The 24,263-nt window shown below is 31.0% G+C and overlaps 1 protein-coding gene across 1 annotated transcript; it reads left to right on the top strand.

The window, feature by feature from the left end:
- The first annotated feature begins 550 nt into the window (after positions 1-550).
- On the top strand, positions 551-23,794 carry Notum (palmitoleoyl-protein carboxylesterase notum). Its single transcript, XM_065504543.1, has 4 exons — positions 551-666; positions 21,080-21,752; positions 21,823-22,329; positions 22,398-23,794. Exons 1-4 carry the CDS (start codon positions 568-570, stop codon positions 23,468-23,470), a joined length of 2,352 nt encoding a protein of 783 aa, XP_065360615.1. The 5' UTR covers positions 551-567; the 3' UTR covers positions 23,471-23,794.
- The last annotated feature ends 469 nt before the right edge of the window (positions 23,795-24,263 follow it).

Below are 24,263 nucleotides of genomic sequence, written 5' to 3' on the forward strand. Positions count from 1 at the left end.
TTAAGTTAGTGGCTTTAAAAGATTTTGAAACGTCTTCGTAGTTAGTTGGTTGCTTTGAATGTGTGTGCATTTAAACGATCTTCAGAAGTAAACAACATTACGTACTTAAACACGAAAAGTATCTTTCATTCCGTCACGATTAATCGAAGTGAATAGATGTGCGTTCGGTTAAAATCAAAATAAAACAAAATCAAAAAAAAATCGTTATAAATAAACAAGAAAAAATAACGTTTAAATAATTAAAACTAAACGAAATTCGTAATATTTTTTTGCGGTAACGGAAAAGAAATACTTGTTTATTTATCTTTTGATATAAAAATCTTTAAATCAGCTAAAAAAAAACGAAAAATATGTGTGAAAATATTTAACGAAAAAATATATAATGCCTTATATTACCAAGCTAATTAATAATAACAAGCTAAATTTGATAACAGTGTAAAATTATGTGGAAAATTTAATTAATTTTTAGTGCAAAGAAAAATAATTTCTTTAATAAAAAAAGAAGGAAAAATATTTCTAAAGAAAAATTCTATTTATATGAAAAGAAGAAAAGCCTAATTATCAATTATGTTGAATAGCAGCGAAATTAAACATAAATTGTTTAACAATTCTCATCTACCAATGAATACAAAATCTCAAAAACGGATTAAACATTTAAATTATAAGGTAAGTGTTACAACAAAGATTTTTAAATACATACTTGATCGAATGGAAAACTAAGTACCAGACCAAAAATATAAAAAGGGTAGAAAACATGTGAAGTAGTAACATATAGGCAATAGTTCTAAGACTTATCAGGTTTACCGACTTTTTCTATTTCAAATATTTAAATCAAAAGATGTGATTTCTGAATATTTATTTAAAAAGTTTTTTAAGTACTTTAATTGAAGAAAGATTCAAAGTAGATTCTTAGAATTATTAAAACAACTAAGGAAATATTTTGAAACGATTGCTTTCAGGAAATTCTGAAATATTTCCAGTTTTATAATTGAAGCAGCCCCTGGTCATATTTTTCTGAAAATTTTAGAAAGATTTTTAGTGAAGTTAAGTAAAAATTGATACTTTATTCTAAAGATTATTAAAAATTAAACAGTTTTGATGTAAATCATTGAATAAACAAGTTTATTCCTGATTTTTTTTTACGTTCCCTATTTTTTGCCAATTTTCCTAAATAAAAGTTCTGATTATTCCGATATTTTTCGAAAATCTTAGTCCGTACAATTATAGATATAGTCAAGAGCTTTCAGAATATAGTAGTAAGAGCTTATAAATTTGTATACAGAAGACGCTTCAGTGAGCCTAAGTTCAGAGTCTTGCTTGTGAAAAGTATTTAAGAAATTACAAACCGATTTGAACGAATTTTGGATTTATTTAAATTCAACAAAGCTTTATCGACAGAAATGGAGTAAATCTTTCCAAATACGTGATCAAAGAGCTGAGAAATTTAAACACATTTGCTGCTACAGTGTGCCAAATTTCAATATATCTGGTGTGAAAATTATTCAAACTTGTCCGTTTTACAAATATAAAACGATTTTTAAGAATTTCACATTTTTAAATTGTTTAAATGATTAGTAATGGAAAACAAGTTAATCTTGTAAAATAATATTTGAAAATATATTGAAAAAAATACAAAACAGTGGGCACTATTCCGAGCCAAAGTAGACAATCTTGGTTGTAAAAAGCATTTAAGAAAATTTAAATCAATTTGAAAGAATTTATCAGTAATTTAAATTCTAGAATGCCTTATCCAGAGCATATGAGTTATTCTTTCAATATATTGTTTAGAGAGATGTCAAATTTAAATACAGTGGATGCTACAGTGAGTCAAAGTTAATTAAATGTGGTGAAAATTATTCAAAACTTAACTGCTTTAAAAATATAAAAAGATTTTAAACAATTTCACACTTTTGTTTAAACTTTAGTGATATAAAATAAGTTAATCTTTCAAAATACTGTTTGGAAAAATATAGAAACCTTAAACAGTGGGCGCTACAGTGAGTAAAAGTAGACAGTCTTGGCTGTGAAAATCATTTAAGGCAATAAAAACCGATTTGAAATAATTTTCGATATCTTTAAAAACAGTGGACGCTATGGTGATCCAATGTAGACAATATTTAAATGAATTTATCATTTATTTTAATTCTACTAATCTTTATGCAGATAATAGGAGTAAATTTTTCAAAATATTGTTTAGAAAGATGTCAAATTTCAATATATTCGATGTGAAAATTATTCTAAACTTGTCAGTTTTACAAAAATAAAACTGATTTTAGGGATTTCGTATTTTTTTAATTTTATTAAACATTAATGATAGAAAAGATGTTAAAATTTCCAAATATTGTTTGGCAATATGTCAAATTCTAAAACAGTGGGCGCTATAATGACACAAAGTTGAAAATCTTGGTTTGTATAAAACATTTAAGGCACAATAAACAGCTTCCAACGAATTTGGCATTTATTTAACTTATTTTCATTGTCTCTAGATAATCTTTCAAAATATTGTTTAGAGAGATGTCAAATTCAAATACAAAGGGAGTTACAGTGTGACAAAGTAGACCATTTTCAAGATTTGTTCGTATTACAAATATAAAACGTTTTTACAGTATTTCAAATTTGTTTAATTTTATTAAGACCCAAATCCCAACAAATTCAAGCACTTGAACATTTTGTTGGAATAAACTTGAAAAATATTTGAAAACATTAAATATTTTTCACATAAAAAACATATGGCTTATATTTATGTTTCCTGTTTACTGGATAATGCTATTGATATATAATGTAATACAACTATAATTCAATTGTTTGACTAAAATTCAAGGCTTGAATTACACTTGCTTTCAACTTGAATTCAAGTAAAAATGCTTATTGGGTTTCAAATTTGTTTCAATTTTATTAAGCACCCAATAAGCACCAATCAAAAAATTCAAGCACTTGAACATTTTGTTGAAATTTGACTTGAATGCAAATTTAGTTATGTTTTTAACTTGAAAAATACTTGAAAAAATTTAATATTTTCAAACAAAAACATATGACTCGAATTTGAATTAATAAAGTGTAACACAACTGCAATTCAATTGCTTGACTAAAATTCAAGGCTTGAATTACACTTGCTTTCAACTTGAATTACAATAAAAATGATTATTGGGCAATAGTTATAACAAATTAAATAATCGTTCAATATATTATTTGGCGAAACATAGTGGGTGCTACAGTGGGCCAAATTTTACCATATCTGGGTGAAAATTATTAAAAAAAAATCGTTTTATAAATATAAAACCATTTAAAAAAATTACACATTTTTAATATTTTATTAAGCAATAGGAGATTATCATTCAAATCTAAATATTTATAGCCAAAAATATTTCCAAATATCGAGGTAGTCATTTGTTCATATCTTAGCCATTTAGGGATCGATTTTTCTGATTTTAACTACCGAAATTCTCTGGTATATTGATACTAGACTCGTGCCAATATTTTATCTGAATATGTTAGAAATTACAAACGTTATGACAAACTTATAACAATTTAAACATATAAAAACTAACATTAAAATTATTGCCATGAATCTCTTAATACCAAACAACTATTTGAACACTGTCACTGCAACATTGTTAACGCAAAAATTAACTCCTAAAGCTATGAATTTTAAAACAAACTCCAACCAATTAATTGTTAGTTAAGCAAAGTAATTATTTAAATAACTGACAGCCTCTGAACAACATACCCCAATCTACAATGTTGTTACAAGTCAATAATAAAACCTAAGGAGAAGAAAAAAACCTAAGCTAAACTCTACAATTACTTAAACACAAAGTGTAATTGTAACCAATAACCAGTTGAAAATTACTTAGAAATGTTGAATTTATTAGTGATCTTTAACTAAAGACTACTAAAAGTAATGTAGTAAAATAGTAGTAAATAAACTCAATATAAATAGAATAGAATATATAGACAAGGCAATTAAATTAAACGATCAGATTTCAAAGCCGCAAGAACAGCTTAATTTCTAAAAGCTTATAGGCAACAATAGTTTTTTTTTTTAATTTGATTTTGCTTCAAAAGACTTAAAAGCCGATCGATTTGAAACCAAATAAAAAAAACAACAACAAGCAAGCAACAATAAATCCAAAAACCACATGTAATTCCCACTAAATGATATTATCACAGTAATAAAAATTAGGTAGCAGATCCCTTAAATTATAATCAATTTAAAAGAATCCGCACATACTAAACATTTCGCGTGCAACATCATCATAAAAACACAAAAACCGAAAAACAAAAAAACTAAAAATAATAATAACAAAATACAAAGTGGAAGCCGCATTTGGAAAATCGTATACAACCCAACCCAAAAAGCAAGCCATAAAATGAATGACCGACCGTGCAAGCAAGCAAACAACCAAACCTACCAACCACCGGCCAAAACAATAACAACAGCAACAACATTTAACGTTCAAGAAACCCTCATCAATTGTGCTCCAACATACAAACGATGAAGCTGAAGTTTATTTGTCTCGTTGGACGATTTTATGTCTGCAACAACAATAATGCGAGCAACAAACTCGACAATGACGACGTTAAAGACGAACAAGAAAAAGGTTAAAGCCAAAAAGGCAAAAAATACAAATCAAACCAAACCAAAATAAAAACAACCAAAACAATCTAACCACCATTCAACCCAGCCAAACAACAACTAGCCAGCCATTCAGCCGACAGCGATAGCAGCTACTGTTTACCGCCAAAGAGAAGATCAATGGGCGCATGCGCCCATTGATATATACGACAACCGTAAAGATGATGACGACGATTACAATGACGAGAAGCTTACTTTTTTTTCTTTTCTGTTTTTCATCTTCTTCTTCATCGTCGTCGTCATCATCATCATCTTCAGCGTAGTGGTCGTCATCTCCATCGTCATTGTCGTCTTCGTCTTCATCTTGCATGGCTTTCTTTTAATAACACAGCATGACCATGTGCAAATGCATTCGAAATACGAGTATGTTGGCTAAAAATATTTTATTTATCTAAAAGAATGTTTACGTTTGATGAATATTACAAAATTATTCATCTGATTCCAGAAAAATTCCATGTTTCGATATCCCAATCAGGTCCTCTGCACGTACGTTTGATATCAAACCACATGCAGGAATGAATGACTCCGACTCTCCATAGATCGTTACAGAAAAGAACTGCCTAATATATCGGTTATTATTCTCGAGAGAGCAGGGAAAGCAATAATATGTCTTCCTTTAACTCCCTCTAGTCCTCATCAAGATAACTTCTACAGAACTCATTAAAAGGAAGATTAAATCTCCTCGCATGCGCTGCCTTCAAACAGTGCTAGCCGGCTTTGGTTCCTTTGTGACAACCCATTGCATGAATGAATGAATGAATGAATGAATGATGAATCAGGTCGTGCAAAAACTAGCGTCAACAATAATAATGTTCCTATCCCCAAGAGAGATCAGGACAAATATAGATAAATAGAGGAGCTGTTCCACCACCTTCATCCTCATCATGACAACTTCTAGTCAAAACATTATAGCGATCAATACGCTGTCAACACCGTTACCAGAACCCACAACCATTCGCTCGTACACCCCATCAAAGCCCCCGACTAACTGCAGTCATGAAGGGGCCAAATAATCCTTAATGTCGAGAATGTAGTCAGAATAAACCATCTGGTGTGAGCAGAGCAATTTCAGAATTACAACAAAAAAGCGACTTTGTGAAGTTTTTAGACAGATTTGCCAGATTATCCAGAGCATTATAATCTTTAAACACACATTATGGAATCAAGTTGCATGAGTAAAGAGGTTTTGTTGCTACACCTTTTTCTCCTAACGGAGTGGGTTTTTTTCGCTACTCTGAAAACAGTAGTAGTCCCTTTAATGGATATAATAACTCATTTCTTCAGAAGTTACCCTATGAAGCTAACAATCGACCCCTCCAGAACTCGGAAAGGTCACTCTCTGTGCTCGACAATCTCAACTGATCTGTATCGACTGATCTGTCCTTCATGTAAGAGTGGTGAGAGGCAGAAAGTCCGGCCGGAACTATCTACAATGACAGATACAGATCGATTATACGTTCCAGGGTTTTCAAGAGGAAAGACATCAAACTAATGGGAAAGTTCTTCGGCCGAAGACTTATATTTTTCGTACATTCGAACGTAATAATCTCTAAATGTAGCCAAAAAGATGGAATTGTTCTTTAAAAATTTAAATTTTTGTTATAGTTTTAAAGGAGCATTAAAGTATTTATTCTTTTCTAGTGTTCGGAAATTCGAACTTCTAAAATACAGCTCAAAGGATTATCTTTCTTTTGCACTCTATAAAAAACAAAAATGTTTTCAAAATATTCCCTCATGTACAGCTTTCGAACATTAAATTTTATATTTAAAATTAAAAATAAAAATGCTTTCTTTCTTAATATTCGAAAATTCTAATTTTTAAAACTGTAAGCAAACTGATTATGTATATTTCTTTTACAGTTTATAATAAAACAAAATGTTTCATCGTTATCCTTTATCTAAACTTTCGAACATTGAATTGTACTTTCAAAATTAAACAATTTGTTAATACTGTTGGTTTATTAAAGCAGTATTAAAAATACTTATCTTTTTTTAATGTTCGAAAATTCTAACTTAATTTCGAATTTCTAAAATTAAATTTTATATATAAAATTAAATTTTTATTATATTTTGTTATGTTTCTGAATGGACTATTAAAAATATTTACTACATAGTAATATTCGAAACTTAATTTCGAATTTCCAAAATACATAGCGCCAAACTGATACAATCTTACAGTTTATTTTTCTGAATATTACATTTAATTTTATATTTAAAATAAAAAAATGTTGTTGTTTTAATAAAGGATCATTAAGAACTAGAATTTGTGTTAATGTTCGAAAATTCGAACTTAATTTCGAATTTCCAAAATATAGCCAAACTGATTCAATCTCGTTTGCGGTTTATAAAAATCATAATTTTTCTAAATATTTCTTCATCTACAGCTATTTCTTAACTTTCGAACATTGAATTTTAGATTTAAAATTGGAAATTTTGTTATATTTTGTTTGGTTTTTCAAAAAGCATTCAAAATATATACTTTTTCTTAATATTCGAAAATTTGAACTTAATTTCGAATTTCAAAAAAATAGCCAAACTGTTTCCATATCCTTTAGAATTTATATAAAACATAATTTTTCTTTATATTACTTCATCTACAGCTATTTCTTAACTTTCGAACAATAAATTTTATATTTAAAATTTTAAATTTTGTTATATTTTGTTTAGTTTTTCAAAAAGCATTAAAAATATATACTTTTTCTTAATGTTCGAAAATTCGAACTTAATTTCGAATTTCTAAAAAATTGCCAAAATTATTTTATTTCTGTTTCAGAGTCTGAAAAATAAAATGTCTTAGTCATACTCTTTCAAATTTGGTAGTTAAAAGCTTTCGAACTTAGAATTGTTTATAAAAATGTAAAATTCTTTTTATATTTGGCTTGCTTATTTAAATATCATCATAAATATAGAGCTTTTTTGTAATGTTCGAAATTTCGAATTTTAATTTTTGCTGTCTATTCATCTACAGCTATTTTAAGCATTAAATTTCATATTTGAAATTAATAATTTTGACAATATTTTGATGGTTTCATAAAGGAGCATTAAAAACTATAATTTCTATAAATTCGAAATTAATATTCCTTCAAAAATCTTTCGAACATTATCTAAATTTTATATTTAAAATTGGAAATTTTGTTATATTTTGTTTGGTTTTTCAAAAAGCATTAAAAATATATACTTTTTCTTAATGTTCGAAAATTCGAACTTAATTTCGAATTTCTAAAAAATTTCCAAAATTATTTTATTTCTGTTTTAGAGTATGAAAAATAAAATATCTTAGGCATACTCTTTCAAATTTGGCAGTTAAAAGCTTTCGAACTTATAATTGTTTATAAAAATTTAAATTATTTGTAATATTTAGCTTGCTTATTTAAATATCATCATAAATATAGAGTTTTATTTTAATGTTCGAAATTTCGAATTTTAATTTTTGCTGTCTATTCATCTACAGCTATTTTAAACATTAAATTTCATATTTGAAATTAATAATTTTGACAATATTTTGATGGTTTCATAAAGGAGCATTAAAAACTATAATTTTTGTTAATGTTCGAAAATTCGAACTTAATATTCCTTCAAAAATCTTTCGAACATTATCTAAATTTTATATTTAAAATTAGATATTTTGTTATATTTTGTTTGGTTTTTCAAAAAGCATTCAAAATATATACTTTTTTCTTAATGTTCGAAAATTCGAACTTAATTTCGAATTTCTAAAAAATAGCCAAAATTACTTTATTTCTGTTTTAGAGTATGAAAAATAAAATATCTTAAGTATAGTCTTTAAAATTTGACAGTTAAAATCTTTCGAACTTAGAATTATTTATAAAAGTTTAAAAATTTTGTTATATTTTGCTTATTTAAATATCATCATAAATACAGAGTTTTTTGTAATGTTCGAAATTTCGAATTTTAATTTTAGCTGGCTTTTAGTCTTTGATTTCATAAAGATTTGTTTAAATCGTGCCCCTTGTCAACAACATTATTTTAAATAACTGCTTTTTACAGTCATGCTTTTATTATGTTTGTATGCTTTTGTATGTTGTTAAGCTGATCTTGGAAAAAAACTTAAAATTTTAAAATGTTTTACGAGACCGTTTCATCTTCACGTAGTACATACCTATACATATATGTATATAAAAAAAACGACTTCAACAAAACAACAATAATATACGAAAACAAAAAAATAACCGAAACAGACGTAATCATCATGCTCTTAATGTAGCGCATACTACCTGTAAACATTTAAAAAATTGCCACAAGCACATAAACAACAACAGCAGCAAGCAGCAACGGCAACAACATCAGAAAACATCTTTAACGAAATGAAGAAGTACGAAAGCACAAAATTAAAGAATAACTTCACCGAAAACCCAGAAGAAAAAAACACTACAATATAGTATATCAGCATTATTTTATTTTACTTTAGTTTAAGTACAATCGGTCTCTTACTTAGTTAGTTATAGCCACCAACAACAACAATAACAACAACAAGTAACCATACCTTAACGTCTTGTCTCTTCACAGAGTCAGAGTCGGAGTTTTTTTTGTTGTTGTTGGTTCTGTATGAGTGTGTTGTTGTTTTTGTATCTTTCTTTGCAACATGCCGCCAAATAGGCGGCATAATACAAAGTAAAAAACGGCACGGGCTTAGCGCGTTCAGCTTAAGTTATATCTCAAACATACAAACACACACACTCACAGATACATAACCACACATACATTTAAACTACTTTTTATTTTTTTGATGTTGTTATTGTTTTTTTCAAGTTGTATCTTTCTTAAAATACGGCCAAAACCAGATGGACAGACAGACGGACATAATCCAACCAAACTTCTTGTTACTCTACTCTTTCAAAAGAAAACAGTAACAACAACAATGAAAATCTTGACTTTATGGCAAGCAGCGCGGCTCAGGAATGAACTTTTTGCTTTGAGGTACTATATAATGCTGAAAAGTACATTTTCGAGTTAGGTGCTAAAACAACCACTTCTTCTATGAAAATCCCTATTTATGTCTAGATTTAGGTTAGCCTTAATATGGATAAATAAATCAAAGTAACATTTATCTTACAAGCTATAATAATTCATATAATAGCACTTTTACATTTTAGATGCCTGGATTTTAGATTTCGAAATTGTTATTATTGTCTGAATAAGTACCCTCTTACTATAATATTTTTCCTTTTGTTTTTCCTTTCCTTTCATGTTATTTTTTTCATTTTCTGCGTGTGTTTGTGTTAAACCTTTAAATTTTATTTAAGAAATTTATCAGCTTCCGAATTACCTGTTTATTTATCAACTCTACTACTTACTTTGTATACAAAGTTATGCAGAAGGATCTTGTTTCTTTCTTACAATCTGCGTCCTCCTGTCTTAAGCCTTGAGCTTGTTTTGCTTTTAAAATGATGCTTAAATGTATTTTGCTTTTCTTGACGTTGTTGTTTTAGGAAATTCTTAAGAATAAGCGTGTTTTATGGCATAACAGGTGTTATTTTAGGTCAGTAATTAGTTGTTATTTTTGTTATTGTTATTATGGTTGTGTTTTTCCCTGAATTAAGTAAAAGGATTGACGCAAATCGCTTGCATTAAGGTTGAGGTAAAATAAAAGAATTTGGAAATTTTTGAGAAAAAAGAAATTCAATTTTAATTTTAAGCAACTATTTTACACTTTCGAACTGTGGGTTTCAAATTTTAATTATGTATGAGTTTTTAAATATTGGGTTTATGACTTAAAAATTAAGGATTTTTTTTTTTAAATTTATTGCTTTTATTTTGAAACATAAATTTATTCAAAGTATTGACCATTGTTAGCTATGACCTTTTCCCTTCTTTCTGACAAAAGAACTACTCATCTTTTGAGGCCAATAATGAATCAAGCCAATATCGGATGTTCTGTTCCAAAGTGAATCGTATCCCAAAGAGAGCGTGTTGCATCGACCAAAACAAATAGTAGTCGGACGGGGCATGGTCTGGACTATAAAATGGGTGAAACAAAACTTTCTAAATTCTTCATTATAAATACTTTTTAACAGGTATTGCAACATGTGGCCGAGCTTTGCACAGTGGTTTAGAAAGGTTTTTTTTTTGGAAATAATTCCGTATCTCGGCAACTATTAGAGATATTGTTACAAAATTTGTTAAGCTTCCTAGCGCTAATGGGGACCAGTGTATGGCCCCTCAAAATTGGTCACATCGGGTCTAAAATTTAAAAAGAATCCATTTATGATCCGAATAAGCTGAAATTTTAAATATAAATAGTCCAAGTAGCAGGTTATCTCCATTAATTGAAGAGATTTATTTTATTTATTGATTTTTTTTTTTTTAAATTTGTTCCATCTTATTATGGTTTTTTAGATATGGTGGACCTAGGGAGGGTCCAAATTTGTTTTTTAAAATGTCAGCTATATTGGTGATAAAACTCTAAATAAAATAAAAAAACTTGGTAAAAGTTATCTCGTCCCTATGAAAAGTTGCATGCATCCTAATTTGGAACATGTAAAAAGGGCCGTAATTTTTAAGTTTTTTCTTTTGTAGAAAAAAATTTTCTTCGGGACTATAAAAAATTTGTATATGATCTGGAAAGAGAACTTAATTGAAAAACATGTAAAGTAAAATTTGGCTCACTTAAGCGGACATAACACCCCCCAGACCTATCAAAACTTGGCTAATTTTAAAGAAACAATTTTTGGTTTGAGTTAAAAATTCTAAAAATAAAAAGCAGCGATCCTCAAAAAAAACTCCATATTTGTATAATCCTATTTGTTTCTTAAACACCAAAAAAGTTTTTTTACTATCGCACGGTAAATAACCTTACAGTAGGCCCTTTTCTAAAAAACACAGTTTTTGGAACACATTTTCTCCGTTTTAGGAATTTTGGTATTGGAACATAAAAAATTTTAAAAATTATAATGCCATTAATTTTAGAATATTTGAATCTATATTAGTTCCAAATTTTGTTATGATATCTTTAACCGTTAAACTTTTACATTAATTCAAATTTTATAGTTTTCTTCATGGAAAATCCCCATATTATAAATTTTTTAGTTTTTAAGATAAATGACGTGCCAAAACTTTATAAAATTACTTAATTTTATTAAAATATCAATCTTCAGGTTCTAAGCTTTCTACCAATATCAAATACTTTTATAGAAATCCTTTATTTACTTCACAGAAGTTCCACAAAACTTGCCCCCTTTGAAAAATGTTTAAATTTTTTCATACATATATTTCATATATTTCATTGGTGAAAACCTTAAGACATTGTCAACGAAATATTACGGTTCCATGTCTGGCCGCATATTCAGCACTCGCTACATGTGAATCAGTTGTGTTCGATACAGGTTTCCTGATGGTCTGGCCAGATTTCAGCAGCCAATTCTCTGTATTTGCTCCCACCAAATACAGAGAATTAATATAGCGCCATGGATATTTGGCTCTGGTAGCTGGACGGGCTTCACACACGATCTCGTAATGGATCCATTTTTCATCGCAAGTAATGATTCGGTTTAAAAATTATTTTCTTTTATAGCGTTAAAGCATCATTTCAGACATGCAAAATCGTCTTTCAAGGTCTCTTAGCTTCAAATCGTATGTTACCCAATTTCCCTGCTTTTGGATGAATCCTGCTGCTCGCAAAAATTTTGAACTTGCTGCTTGAGTAGCTCCCATTGATTTTGCAAGTTCTTGTTGAGTTTTACAACAATCTTCATGGAGTAATGCCTCCAATTCTTGGTCTTCAAACTTTTTTGGCTGGCCTGGGCGATCTTTGTCTTCCGTGTCAAAATCACAACTTCTAAACCGCACAAACCATCTCTCGCAGGTTGAAACCGATGGAACACATTCACCTTAAGCTTTGGTGAGTAATCGGTGTGCTTCAGCGGCACTCTTTTTTCAAATTAAAGAAGTAAAGCTAAACTTCCCGAATATGACGCTTTGTTGGCGCAAAATGAAAAATGCTTTTAGAATTTCATTGTCTAAACTATTCATTTCTAAATTTATTCATTGTGTATTTAAGAAAACAATTCCAAACCCTATTATATTTTTTATCAACTTAAGGTAGGCCAAAGAAATTTACATTTTTCCACAGAAGTTTCCACCACTTTTGTAAAATTTCTTACAGAAATGTCTGTGTGTTTTAATAAATTATTAACACGAGTAGCATTTTAGCTTATCAAAACTTAATTTTTAATAATAATAAATATTTTATAACTTTTTATAGACATTTACTAGCACTAAATTAATTTAAATATTCATTCAATCATTAATGACGAAAATAAAAATGGTTTTTTAACAAATTTCTTAATTAACTCTAAAATAACAAACCAAAAAAAAAACTATAAAGTTAAAAACATTAAAGCGGTATATATTTTTTTCACTTCTTAAACACAACTTTGATATTTACCGCCTTGGCAAAAACAATAACTACAACAAAGACCCAAAAATCTCAAACGGCCTACAAAATTTAAACAAACTGAAATGAAATGAAACATATCAAAATTTACAATATAAAAAAACCAAAAAAAGAAATAAATATAAAGCAAACTAAATAGCAAATTAAAGCCATAAAACTTTACATAGAGAAAAGAAAACCGAAATATAAATCAAATATTTACTACTTATAAAAACGGGAGAATCAAACCAATTTAAATAAAATTCAAATCAAATTCAAACACACACAATCACATACATTTCAATTAACTAATTCACAGCGCCAGTGATTAAAATATTGATAAGAATACAAATTAAATTCAATTAAATTAAACCGCCTCTATTTTTTTTTTTGTTTGTAAGATCCATCAAAAAGATCAACAAAAACTATCTAAAGGGCCGGCCGCTTCCAACAAAATTCATCAAAGAAATTGAAATAAAAAATTAAAAAACAGCAACCTCAAAAACGTTAAATGTTTGTTTTTACGATTTCCAAATTTATTTTTAAATTTTCAAAAGAAATTTAACGTTTTTGCAAAGTGTTTGTTTTGTTTTGTATTTTTTGTTCGTATTACAGAAATATGTCTTTGTTATTATCATGTTTGTATTCAAAATTGTAACCTTTTTTTGTTGTTTTGTTATTTTGAATTTTATTTTCGTATATAGAATTTGAGCGTGTGAAGTTTACCGCCTGTGTTCTTAACATTCAGGCCTTTTGAATATTGTGATTTTGTAGCAGTCAATGATAATGATGATGATGAGATTTTTAATGAGCCTAAATGTCTAATATTGACAATTTATTCAATATTTATTTGTGTTTGAAATCGCCGTTGATTAAGTTTGATATATTTAAACGTATATTTTTAATATTATTTGTATTGTTTAGAATGACAGCCTTATTTGTGCCTTATTTGGTAGTAAAAAGTGTGCCAAATTCGTTTGTAAATATTATAAGGGAGAACTTTTTTGTTGTTGTCATGCTGACAGTTATGGAAATGTATGAAATCATTAGATGATTTCAACTTCATTTTCCTAATGAAATTATAAAAGAAAAGGGTATTTAATGTAGTATATAACAGGATGATCCTCCACTGCTTAATCGAAATTGAACAAGAAAGATAGGGACCATGTATTGGACCCTTTGTAATACCCTAAAGTCCTGAAATGGTCCTTCACATGTCGAAAAGCGGTTCAAAGCCGAAGCAACCCGACACACGACTAAACGAATCCATCTTCCTGACATCCAATCTCGATAAATCAGCTAAATCGTGCATAAAAAGACTGCCCATTGTCGTAGTCCGGGTCCCCAATAGAGCAGGGCAAAGACAAAGGAGTTGTTCAACCGTTTCCTCCTTGTCTTCGTCATGAAGATCTCTTTCAATCTCCTGCGCATGCACCAATTAATCAGTGCTCTATCAAAATTTGTTGCCGAGCCCGTGATAGCACCGTAAGGGACATTAACCTATGATGGTCGTAAACGTGACAAGTAAGCCTCAATACTAAGCAATTTGTCAAACTAGCAAACTGGGCAAACTCAAAAAATTTGCGCTGTATGAATGATTTACAAGCAAGATTCGGGAACAAAATAATTATAGTGATGGGTTATAAGGGCAGCCGGTTTTACCAGCACACTTGGGTCTATGAATTGGTTCCTTTTTGATACCCTAAAGGATCATGTTCAGGTCCTCAAAAGGTTCTTCAGATGTCGGAAATAAACGAATTCATATTCCTAACATCCACTCTCCGCTAAACCGTACATAAGAAGACTATCCATTTTAGTAGTCCGGTTCCCCGATAGAGCTGGACAAAGACAAATAAATTGTTCAACCGTTTCCTCATCGTCTTCGTTATGACAACTTCATTATAAGGAGTGTTCAGTCTCCTAGCCTATTAACCAATTAAGCAGTGCCCTGTAAGCACGGCTATTAAAATTATTGGTCGAGCCCGTGCCATATTAACCTCAATACCGAGCAATTTGTCAGACTATACCATCTGAGCTGAGAAAACCAGAATAACTCCAGATTAGAAGGTCACCTCCAATTGTGTTTCCAAATAGGGACGAGTGGGTAGGATTAGTTTTCACTGATGGATCCAAAATGGAATCTGACACGGGAGCCGCAGTTTTTGTAGTAGATGAGGACATCAAAGTGTCATACAGATTCCCAGGCAAATGTAGAGTCTTCTAGGCGGATATCTCAGCGATCTGGAAAGCCACATTGAACATCGAAATGTTCCGAGACTCTAGGAACCTATTCTGGTGTAATAGGAGTGAGTGCAGGGTATCCAGGGCTACTTGGCCAAAGTTGGATGCAAAGACAACCAGAACGCTACGGTCTTTAGTAGGAGTGATAACCGGGCACTGCTCATTTGGAGCTTTCATTGGTAAATGGAATATGAGCGCGCAGGACTTCATTAGGTTGTGCGAGGATATTAAGGTTCTAGAAATAGTGGAACATATTCTGTGTAAGTGTCCTAAACTACAGAGTCTCGGGCAAAAATGGCTAGGGTAAAGATCTTCTGACTTCTTTATTTTTCCTCTCTTCAATTTCATGTCTTCTCTTCACTTTAAGTTCACACCGAGTTATATTTTCTTAAAGGTATCACAATGAGTCCTATGGGTCTCCGAGTGGAAGTGTAATTCCTTCAAATCTATCAATCTATCTAAAATGTGTTGCCATCTCCTTAGGAGATACCCGGCATTCATGTACCAATCTGGATGTGGAATAGACACCAGAGAGGGATTCAATAAGTAGCAGGTTTATTGTATAATTATCAATCCGAACAAAGTTTTTCATATAATTTGATCCAAAGCCGGTTCTACCTACTTTGGTCATTGGATACATAAAGTAGCTATTAGCATTAACTATTCGTTTTTAAACCTCTGAGGGAGGAAAATTTAGTTTTAAAAGTAAGTTCCAATTTTGGCCACTTTCCATACCAAACATATCTGATCAGCAATAAAATATTTGGGGAAAATTTCATTACCCTAGCACCTTCCCTCTAGGACCCATCATAACCTCAACAGAGAGACGTACAGGCATAGCTAGATTGTCTAAGAATTTTATGTTTTTGTTGATGGGTATAAAAAAATGATTGCACTCTTTTAAAATCTCTGCCTGCGTTACCCAAACAAACGGGGTTGCGTTGCAAACTTACTGATGACGTCTACAAATGCAAACATCTATAGATGGCGCCAAAATTTAATAATGTTTGTAAACAAAACACGTTTATGCCAGGCTAACAACAGCAGTCAGCCGATTACGCTGATTTAGAAGATCAATTGAAAACAAGACGACAATAGAGAGAAGCAGAGAGAGAGAGTAATGTTTGATTAACGTTATCGTTATTATGGTAACTAACTATATTGTTAATAAAATTTTAAATTAAAATGATTTATTTAAGGTGCGGCACATTATTTTATTTATTTTTCATTTTCAAAACTAAGCGCCATTTAATTACACGCCTAAGCCTTCAAAAGGCTTATAGATCAAAGTAATAATGGTAATGTTTATTGTACTAGTTGTTGTTGTTGCTATTTTATTATTTAATTTGCTGTAGCGGCTAAAAGGCGGCAACATAAAATAGAAAACTTGATTTACTACACAATAACTCTTTTGCACTGTTTAATACTTATTGATCTAGCTCTCTCTCTCCCTAACACCCTCTTTGCCATCCACTGTTCGTACTCTGTCTAGAGCTCTCTATCTTAAGATGTCTGTCAGTTTGTCATGTATTGGAATGTTGTAAATGACAAGGAAACTTGTTTATATCAACTCAAAATGGTAATTAAAATGTCACAACAAAAGGTAGGGGAGTGATCGAGTGCGAGAACTAAAATGCTAAGGCAGTGCTCAAAATGGTAATGATGGTGAGGGGTTAAGTGTGGAAATAGGAATAATTTGTTATTAATCGATTACTATAAAATGTTGTCAAGTGTTGTTGTTTTACAATGTTTATAGTCATTAAACATGTTAATGAAAATATAAAACACCGCAAAAAAGAAATCAAATATTTTGCCGCCAATTTTATATTTAAATTGTATACAATTTGTTTATATGTACATTTTAAAATGCGTTTTTTTAGTTTTCATTCATAATAAAGATCGTTCGCTAGTGTGAATGAATAATAATAATATTGGGGTTTATGTTTGACTATAAACAGTTTCCATTTGTTGTTATGATTCTTAAATATTTTCTGTTTTCAAAAATTTAACAAACAATTGCCGCTTTTGTGTTTGTTTAACAATTTGTTTATGTTTTTTTTTTTTTTTAAATAAAAGTTATTGTTGTTGTCATTATTTAGATAAACAATAAATTTGTTGATAAATAACAACAAAAATTTAAGAGGAAAAAAAACAAACTCCAAATTTGGTTGTGCAAAATCCCTTTGGGCGGTTTTTTTTTGTACTCATCTTTTTTTTGTCGTCGTCGTCGTCATCATTATTATCATCATAAACAAAAACAATAATAACAAAAAAATACTACATATAATCTTCAACAACATCATCATACTCTTGTGTTGTTGTCTTTTTTATATACATTTTCATCATCATGATCGTTCGCTTTTGTCGACGACGTCGTCGTAGTCGTCAACATTGGGTTCGGTAAAATGTCTTTGATCTTATCGCAAAGCTTCTTGCTCGCATTTTGATCAAAGCAAGTTTTTCCGCCAAAGTGGTGGTAGAGTAACAGAAAAGACCATAATAATAACAACAACAATAACAACAACAACTACAACAAGTACCCCGTACTACTACGACAATAACAACACCAAAACGAAGTTATAACCACATGACGTTGTAAAAAATTTACCCATGATACGACTGAGCACAACAACATAAAAGAAGAAAACAACAACAAAATAAATAATAATAATAAAACAAAAACAATAAATTAGTGATCATTATAAACTTGTTATGAAAGGTGGAGTGAGAGAGAGAGTTCAAGAAAGAGCTCCACTAAACAAGTGATAAAATGTTGATTTAAGTGCAAAAAGAAAATTTAAGAGCTAAATTTCCCAAAACAAATGTAGTTTGCTAGATATTTATGGAAAATGTGGTTAAACCTAAAACGTTACTTCTGTATTTTAAATGTGGATTCAAGAAATTATATTTTGGTGCTCATACAGATCGGTCCAATAGTTTTAGAAAAATATTTTGGATCCTTACATGTAGACAAATCTGTGTATAGTAAGAGAGCTATATTTGGCTTTGCCGAATCTTATATACCCTTCACCAAATAATACTTTAAAATAAAAATTTTAAATATTTTTAGGTAAACAAAATTAAAATTTTTTTCCAGTTGTTTTTTTCGAAATTATTTTTAAAATTTTTTTTTTTTAATTTTTAAAAATTATTATTTAAAATTTTTAAAAATTATTATTTAAAATTTTTAAAAATTATTATTTAAAATTTTTAAAAATTATTATTTAAAATTTTTAAAATTTTTTGATATTTAGTGAAAAAAAATCGGGTTAAAAAATATTTTTTCCGATTTTGACCCATTGTAGGTCCAACTTACTGTGTATGGTCTTATATACGTCGCAAAGGTCTTTGAAATATCTATCATTCATATCCATACTGTCTATATTAATGACTTAGTAATCCAGATATAGGTCAAAAATCGAGGTTGTCCTGGTTTTTTCCTTATATCACAGCCATTTGATGACCGATTTTCTCGATTTTCCGAGCCGGAAAAATTTTGGAGATATTGATGAATGAATCGAAAAATTGATTTCAACACACAGACGGACATGGCTATATCGACACCGCTAACTATTACGATCCAGAATATATATACTTTGTGGGGTCGCAAATGAAAAATGTAGAAATTACAAACGGAATGATAAACTTATATATACCCTTGCCACTCATATTGAAGGGTATAAAAATAGAGCTATTTTGACCAATTGTAGGTCGAACTTACCATAGCATTTTATACATCGTTGCAATGGTCTTTGAAATATCTAACATTTAATATCCATATTGTCTATATTAAGGACTTAGTAATCCAGATATAGATTAAAAAAATAGGCCAAAAATCGATGTTGTTCAGGTGTTTTCTTTATATCTCCGATATTTTTGGGCCGATTTTAAATAACTAGCGAGACGTGTCTATGGCGGATATATTGATGTAAGAATCATGTATGTAAGTTATTTGGGGGTTACGGAAAGTTTATTTCAACATACAGACGGACAGACGTACGCGGCTATATCGACTTCACTATCTATAACGATCTAAATAAAAAATGTAGAAATTACAAATGGAATGACAAGCTTATAGTATATACCCTTGAGACTCATGGTGAAGGGTATAAAAACACCTTCCACGATTCGCTGATTTTTGTATATTTTTACATGTACATCAAAATCACTTCCGTTTTATGTCACCACGATATATTTCACCCAATATTTTGGACAACAATATTTCGATTGACCAAATTATTTGTCAGTTACTCTTATTTTGCAAAATCTATTCCACTCTATAGGCGTACAAATGTCATGTTGTACTCGGACGGGGCAAGGTCTGGACTATAAAGCGGTTGAGGCAAAACTTCCCAACCACTTCATTCTAAATACTGTTTAACAAGATGGAATATTATAGTTTCATGTTTCATGACTGGCCACATAGTCTGTGCGTTTTTCGGTCAATGCTCGCTTCAAACGAATCAGTTGCGTTCAGTACAAAATCCCTGTGAGGGTCTGACCAGAATTTAGCTGCTCATAATAGACAAAACCGATTTGATCGCACCAAATATAGAACATTACCTTAGAGCCATTGATATTTGACTTTGGTGTAGATTCGGCTGGTTGGTTGGGCTTCACATGCGATTTCTTATCATAATAGATCCATTTTTCATCGCAAGTAATGAGTCGGTTCAAAAATCATTTTTTTTTATAGCGTTGAAGCATCATTTCAGACATACAAAATCGTCTTTCAAGGTATCTCAGCTTCAATTCATATGGTACCCAATTTACTTGCTTTTGGATGAATCTTGCTGTTTACAAACGATTTGAAATTGCTGCTTGAGTAGCTCTCAATGATTTTGAAAGATCTTGTTGAGTTTTACAACAATCTTAATGGGGGTTTGTCTTCCAATCTTGGTCTTCAAACTTGTTTGGCTGGTCTGGGCGATCTTTGTCTTCCATGAAATCCCGCATTTTTAAGTCTTTCATATAGATAAGGGCAAAAGTTATCAACCCTTGACATTAAAGACCTTTCGGTTTACATAAGTTTTAAATTTTATTACAATATCTTAATCCGTTCGAATTTTACAATAATTTAAAAATTTTCTTCACTAAAAATCACGATACTTCAGATATTTGTCATCAATTGAAAATTGATCGGATACAATTTTCCTTCAAAATGTTAATCAGCTAGTCCTAAGGTTTTTAATAATTTCAAATACTTATAGATAGAGCTTATATCTACCCTTCAGAAGACTCACAAACCATACCTTCTCTTGAAATTTTTAACGTTTTCACATTCCCGTCGCTTTATACAAATTACACTTTTACATTATTATTAATTTTTTTAAACTAATATTTACATTCTTATTGAACGTTTATGTCTTTTTGGATGACTCTATTTTAAAACCAATTTATTTCTCCGAATTTTTATTTTCATAACCAACTACGAATGATGGAGCTAAATTGTATACAAAATTATTATATTCTTATTAATCGTCATTTAAATAAGAATCGGTTTAAATAAGAATACATACAAACATAATTAATTAAGTTCCCATAGGTTTCAGTTAAATATTCTCCAACAATTCTTAAATTTTTTACTCTACTTAAAATTTTAACCGTTATTGTAACTAGAAAACAATCTGGCATTATTTATTAGTCTATTTTACAACCTTTATAGCGTAACAGGAAATAAAAAGCAATTCCCATGTAGCCAAGACACACACCGCCTGACACACCTAAACCCCTGTTATTCTAGACAAAAATCATCAATTTAATGTGCCATAATTTACTTGACTCACCCTATTTTCTCTTTTTTATTACAGACACAAACCTTTAACACCTCATTCCAAACAAAAGCCATATACCAAATGGATTCTACAACATATTCCACCATAACCAGCAGCAACACTCAATCATTAATAGCAGCAGCCATCACCACATCGTCATGTACGTGTAGAAACAAAGCCGCAGCAACAACATTATACCACAAATCTACTACACTATCCACACGCCTCATTAACCTGTCCTACATACTCCTGCTGGCCACTATACTCCCTTTAATATACACCAAAAATATTGTGGTTACAGCAGCACCCTCCCACCAAAGTAACACACCCCCCTTAACGGAGGCAGAATCACTGGTAACAAAAACAGCCGCCTTGAATACATTAAATTCCACAGCGATGGCCTTAATGGAACTGCAGCAACAAACTGTTAAAATCAATTCCGTCCAGACGACACAACCGGGTGTTGTTGCGTCCACGCCCCATCCAGAACATAGTAGAGCTTTAAAAAAGGCCTGGTTATCGAATCGTACTATAGTTTGTAATGATGGCACAGCGGCTGGTTTCTATTTGCGTAAAAATCCCAACTCCAAAAAATGGATTGTGTTTTTGGAGGGCGGCTGGCATTGTTATGATAAGAAAACTTGTAGGTCCCGTTGGAATAGACTGAGACATTTGATGACCTCCACCGATTGGCCAGAGACAAGAGATGGTAAATAGTTTTTAAATTAAACAATTATATAATTTAACATTAATTCTTAATTTTTTTCTTATATTTGCAGTTGGTGGCATTTTATCAGCTTCTCCCGAAGAAAATCCCTACTGGCATAGTGCCAATCATGTATTAGTACCCTATTGCAGCAGTGATTCCTGGTCTGGAACTAAGGACACTTTTGAATCAAATGAATTTAACTTTAGGTTTATGGGTGCCTTGATTTTAAAACAAGTTATTGCCGATCTTATACCCATGGGCCTAGGCAGAGTACCAGGTGCAGAACTTTTGCTGGTCGGTTCTTCGGCTGGTGGTTTAGGTGTTATGCTGAATCTGGATCGCATAACAAATTATTTGCAACAAGAACGTAATCTGCAAGTTACAGTGAGAGGTGTCAGTGATTCGGGTTGGTTTTTGGATAGAGAACCTTATACACCCTCAGCTGTAGCCTCCAGTGAGGCCGTAAGACAGGGTTGGTCTCTATGGAAGGGACAGCTGCCAGAAGCCTGTGTTGAACAGCATAAATCTGAACCTTGGCGTTGTTATTTCGGCTATCGTCTTTATCCCACTTTAAAAGGTAAAATATTACAGAGTTTCAGTTTAGTTATAATAGAAATTTTAATTAATAAATATTTTATTTTTTAGCTCCTTTGTTTGTGTTCCAATGGCTATTCGATGAAGCTCAAATGAGAGCTGACAATGTAGCTGCGCCCGTTACTCCCCACCAATGGAATTATATACATGCTATGGGCGGAGCCTTACGCTCTTCTTTGGACAATGTTACTGCAGTTTTCGCTCCTTCCTGCATAGGTCATGCTGTACTCTCTAAACGCGATTGGACTGCATTAAAAATCGATGATATTTCACTGCCCACAGCTTTAAGGTGCTGGGAACATTCCACCAGACAACGCAAGAAGCGTCATGATAAATTGAAACGTTCCACTGAGGCCACCATTACCCACAAGGACAACAACAAGAGAAGACATGAGAAACAGCACAAGGACAAACAACGGGAGAAGAAAAAGAAAAACAATAATAACAGCAACAGCAACAACAATAACAATAATGGAGAGAAAAAACGTTTGACCAAAGCCGAAAGAGAAGAACGCAAACGTTTAAGACATGAACAGCAAAAACGTAGAGAAGAAAGACGCAATCGCCGCAAGAACAATGTGGTGGCCTTCCATGAAAGCAATCTTACCAATTCCTTACGTTTAAATGAAAACTCCACCGATGCTCAGGACCAGGACAATCATACTCAGCAGCAACGTAAACTCAACAAAAACAAACGCAATGAATTGGACAAACAAAAGAGAAATCATAATAAACAAAAGAAACGTCAACGCAGAAAGAAGGAGCACAATTCAGGGGATAACCAACAACCCGAGAGGGAATTACAAAAGGAACAGCCATTGCCGGAGGTAGTGGAAAAGCGTACCAATACAGCCAATAAAATTAATAGACGCAGTGGTGTGCCTCGAGTGCCAGAAAGATGTTCACTACGCCTGTTGGAACGCTGCAGTTGGCCCCAGTGCAATAACTCCTGTCCCACCCTTACGAATCCGGTAACGGGCGAAGAAATGAGATTTCTCGAATTATTGGCTTCCTTTGGCCTGGATATTGAAGCTGTGGCAGCTGCTTTGGGCGTGGACATGCAAACTCTTAACAACATGGATCGCACCGAATTGGTGAACATGTTAACGCAGCAGGTCAGCTGATCAAAAGATTATACTCGAACTGGGAGAGCATAGTAAACTCCTGGGGGTTAAATCATATTTGAGATTAAGACAAGAGCTTATAAAGAGAGTGTTTAGAAAAAGAGCTCTATCCAATAGGGGGTTTGCCAAAAGCTTTTTAACAGACTAGCAAGCCTTGTAAGAATATTACCAAGTAATCACTTAACAAATCTAAAGCCTACTAAATGCAAAATATAGTTGTATATATGTAAATAACTAAACTACATTTTAAGTACTTAAAAGTTCAAATTAGTAAAGTAAGTTTAGCAAATAAGCTTTAGCAATTAAGAGAGAAATGTAAATAGATTTTCAAAAGTGTAAAGGAGCCTAAAACTTAAAGATATTAAAGGGAGATTAAATGCTAAACTAGTTAAAGTTTTAGACGATTTTAATTATGACTTTGAACTTCAACAACTCCAGATATAAGTTCATTTAAATTCTGTAGAAAAGTGTCAAGGCATATCATTATCTGATTGTATAGAGCAGATATAAAACTAGAAAAAAAAATTCAAGTAAAAAATCGTCTCTAGGATGCTTGGCTTTCAAATAATTTTGAAAGCGAAGTAGCTTTATCAAAACGTAAAGACTTTCAAAATTTGTTCATTTGAATTTAAAGCTCTTATTTTGTTTTTAGCTTTTTAAGCTTTCAGACCCTTTACATCTAAATTACTAGAATTTCTTACTAAAAATGTGTTGTATAAATGTAAAATTAATTACTATTTACTTAAAACAGAGGGTATTTAATTAATCTATAACTAAAATAAACATAATTTAA

This window comes from Calliphora vicina, chromosome 3, assembly GCF_958450345.1.
Source record: "Calliphora vicina chromosome 3, idCalVici1.1, whole genome shotgun sequence".
NCBI classification, from domain to species: domain Eukaryota; kingdom Metazoa; phylum Arthropoda; class Insecta; order Diptera; family Calliphoridae; genus Calliphora; species Calliphora vicina.

Coding starts and splice junctions, on each gene's coding strand:
- Notum (XM_065504543.1), top strand. CDS start 568: ATGTTGAATAGCAGCGAAATTAAACATAAATTGTTTAACAATTCTCAT. Junction 21,753..21,822: donor TTGGCCAGAGACAAGAGATG/GTAAATAGTTTT, acceptor TTATATTTGCAG/TTGGTGGCATTTTATCAGCT. Junction 22,330..22,397: donor TCTTTATCCCACTTTAAAAG/GTAAAATATTAC, acceptor TTTATTTTTTAG/CTCCTTTGTTTGTGTTCCAA.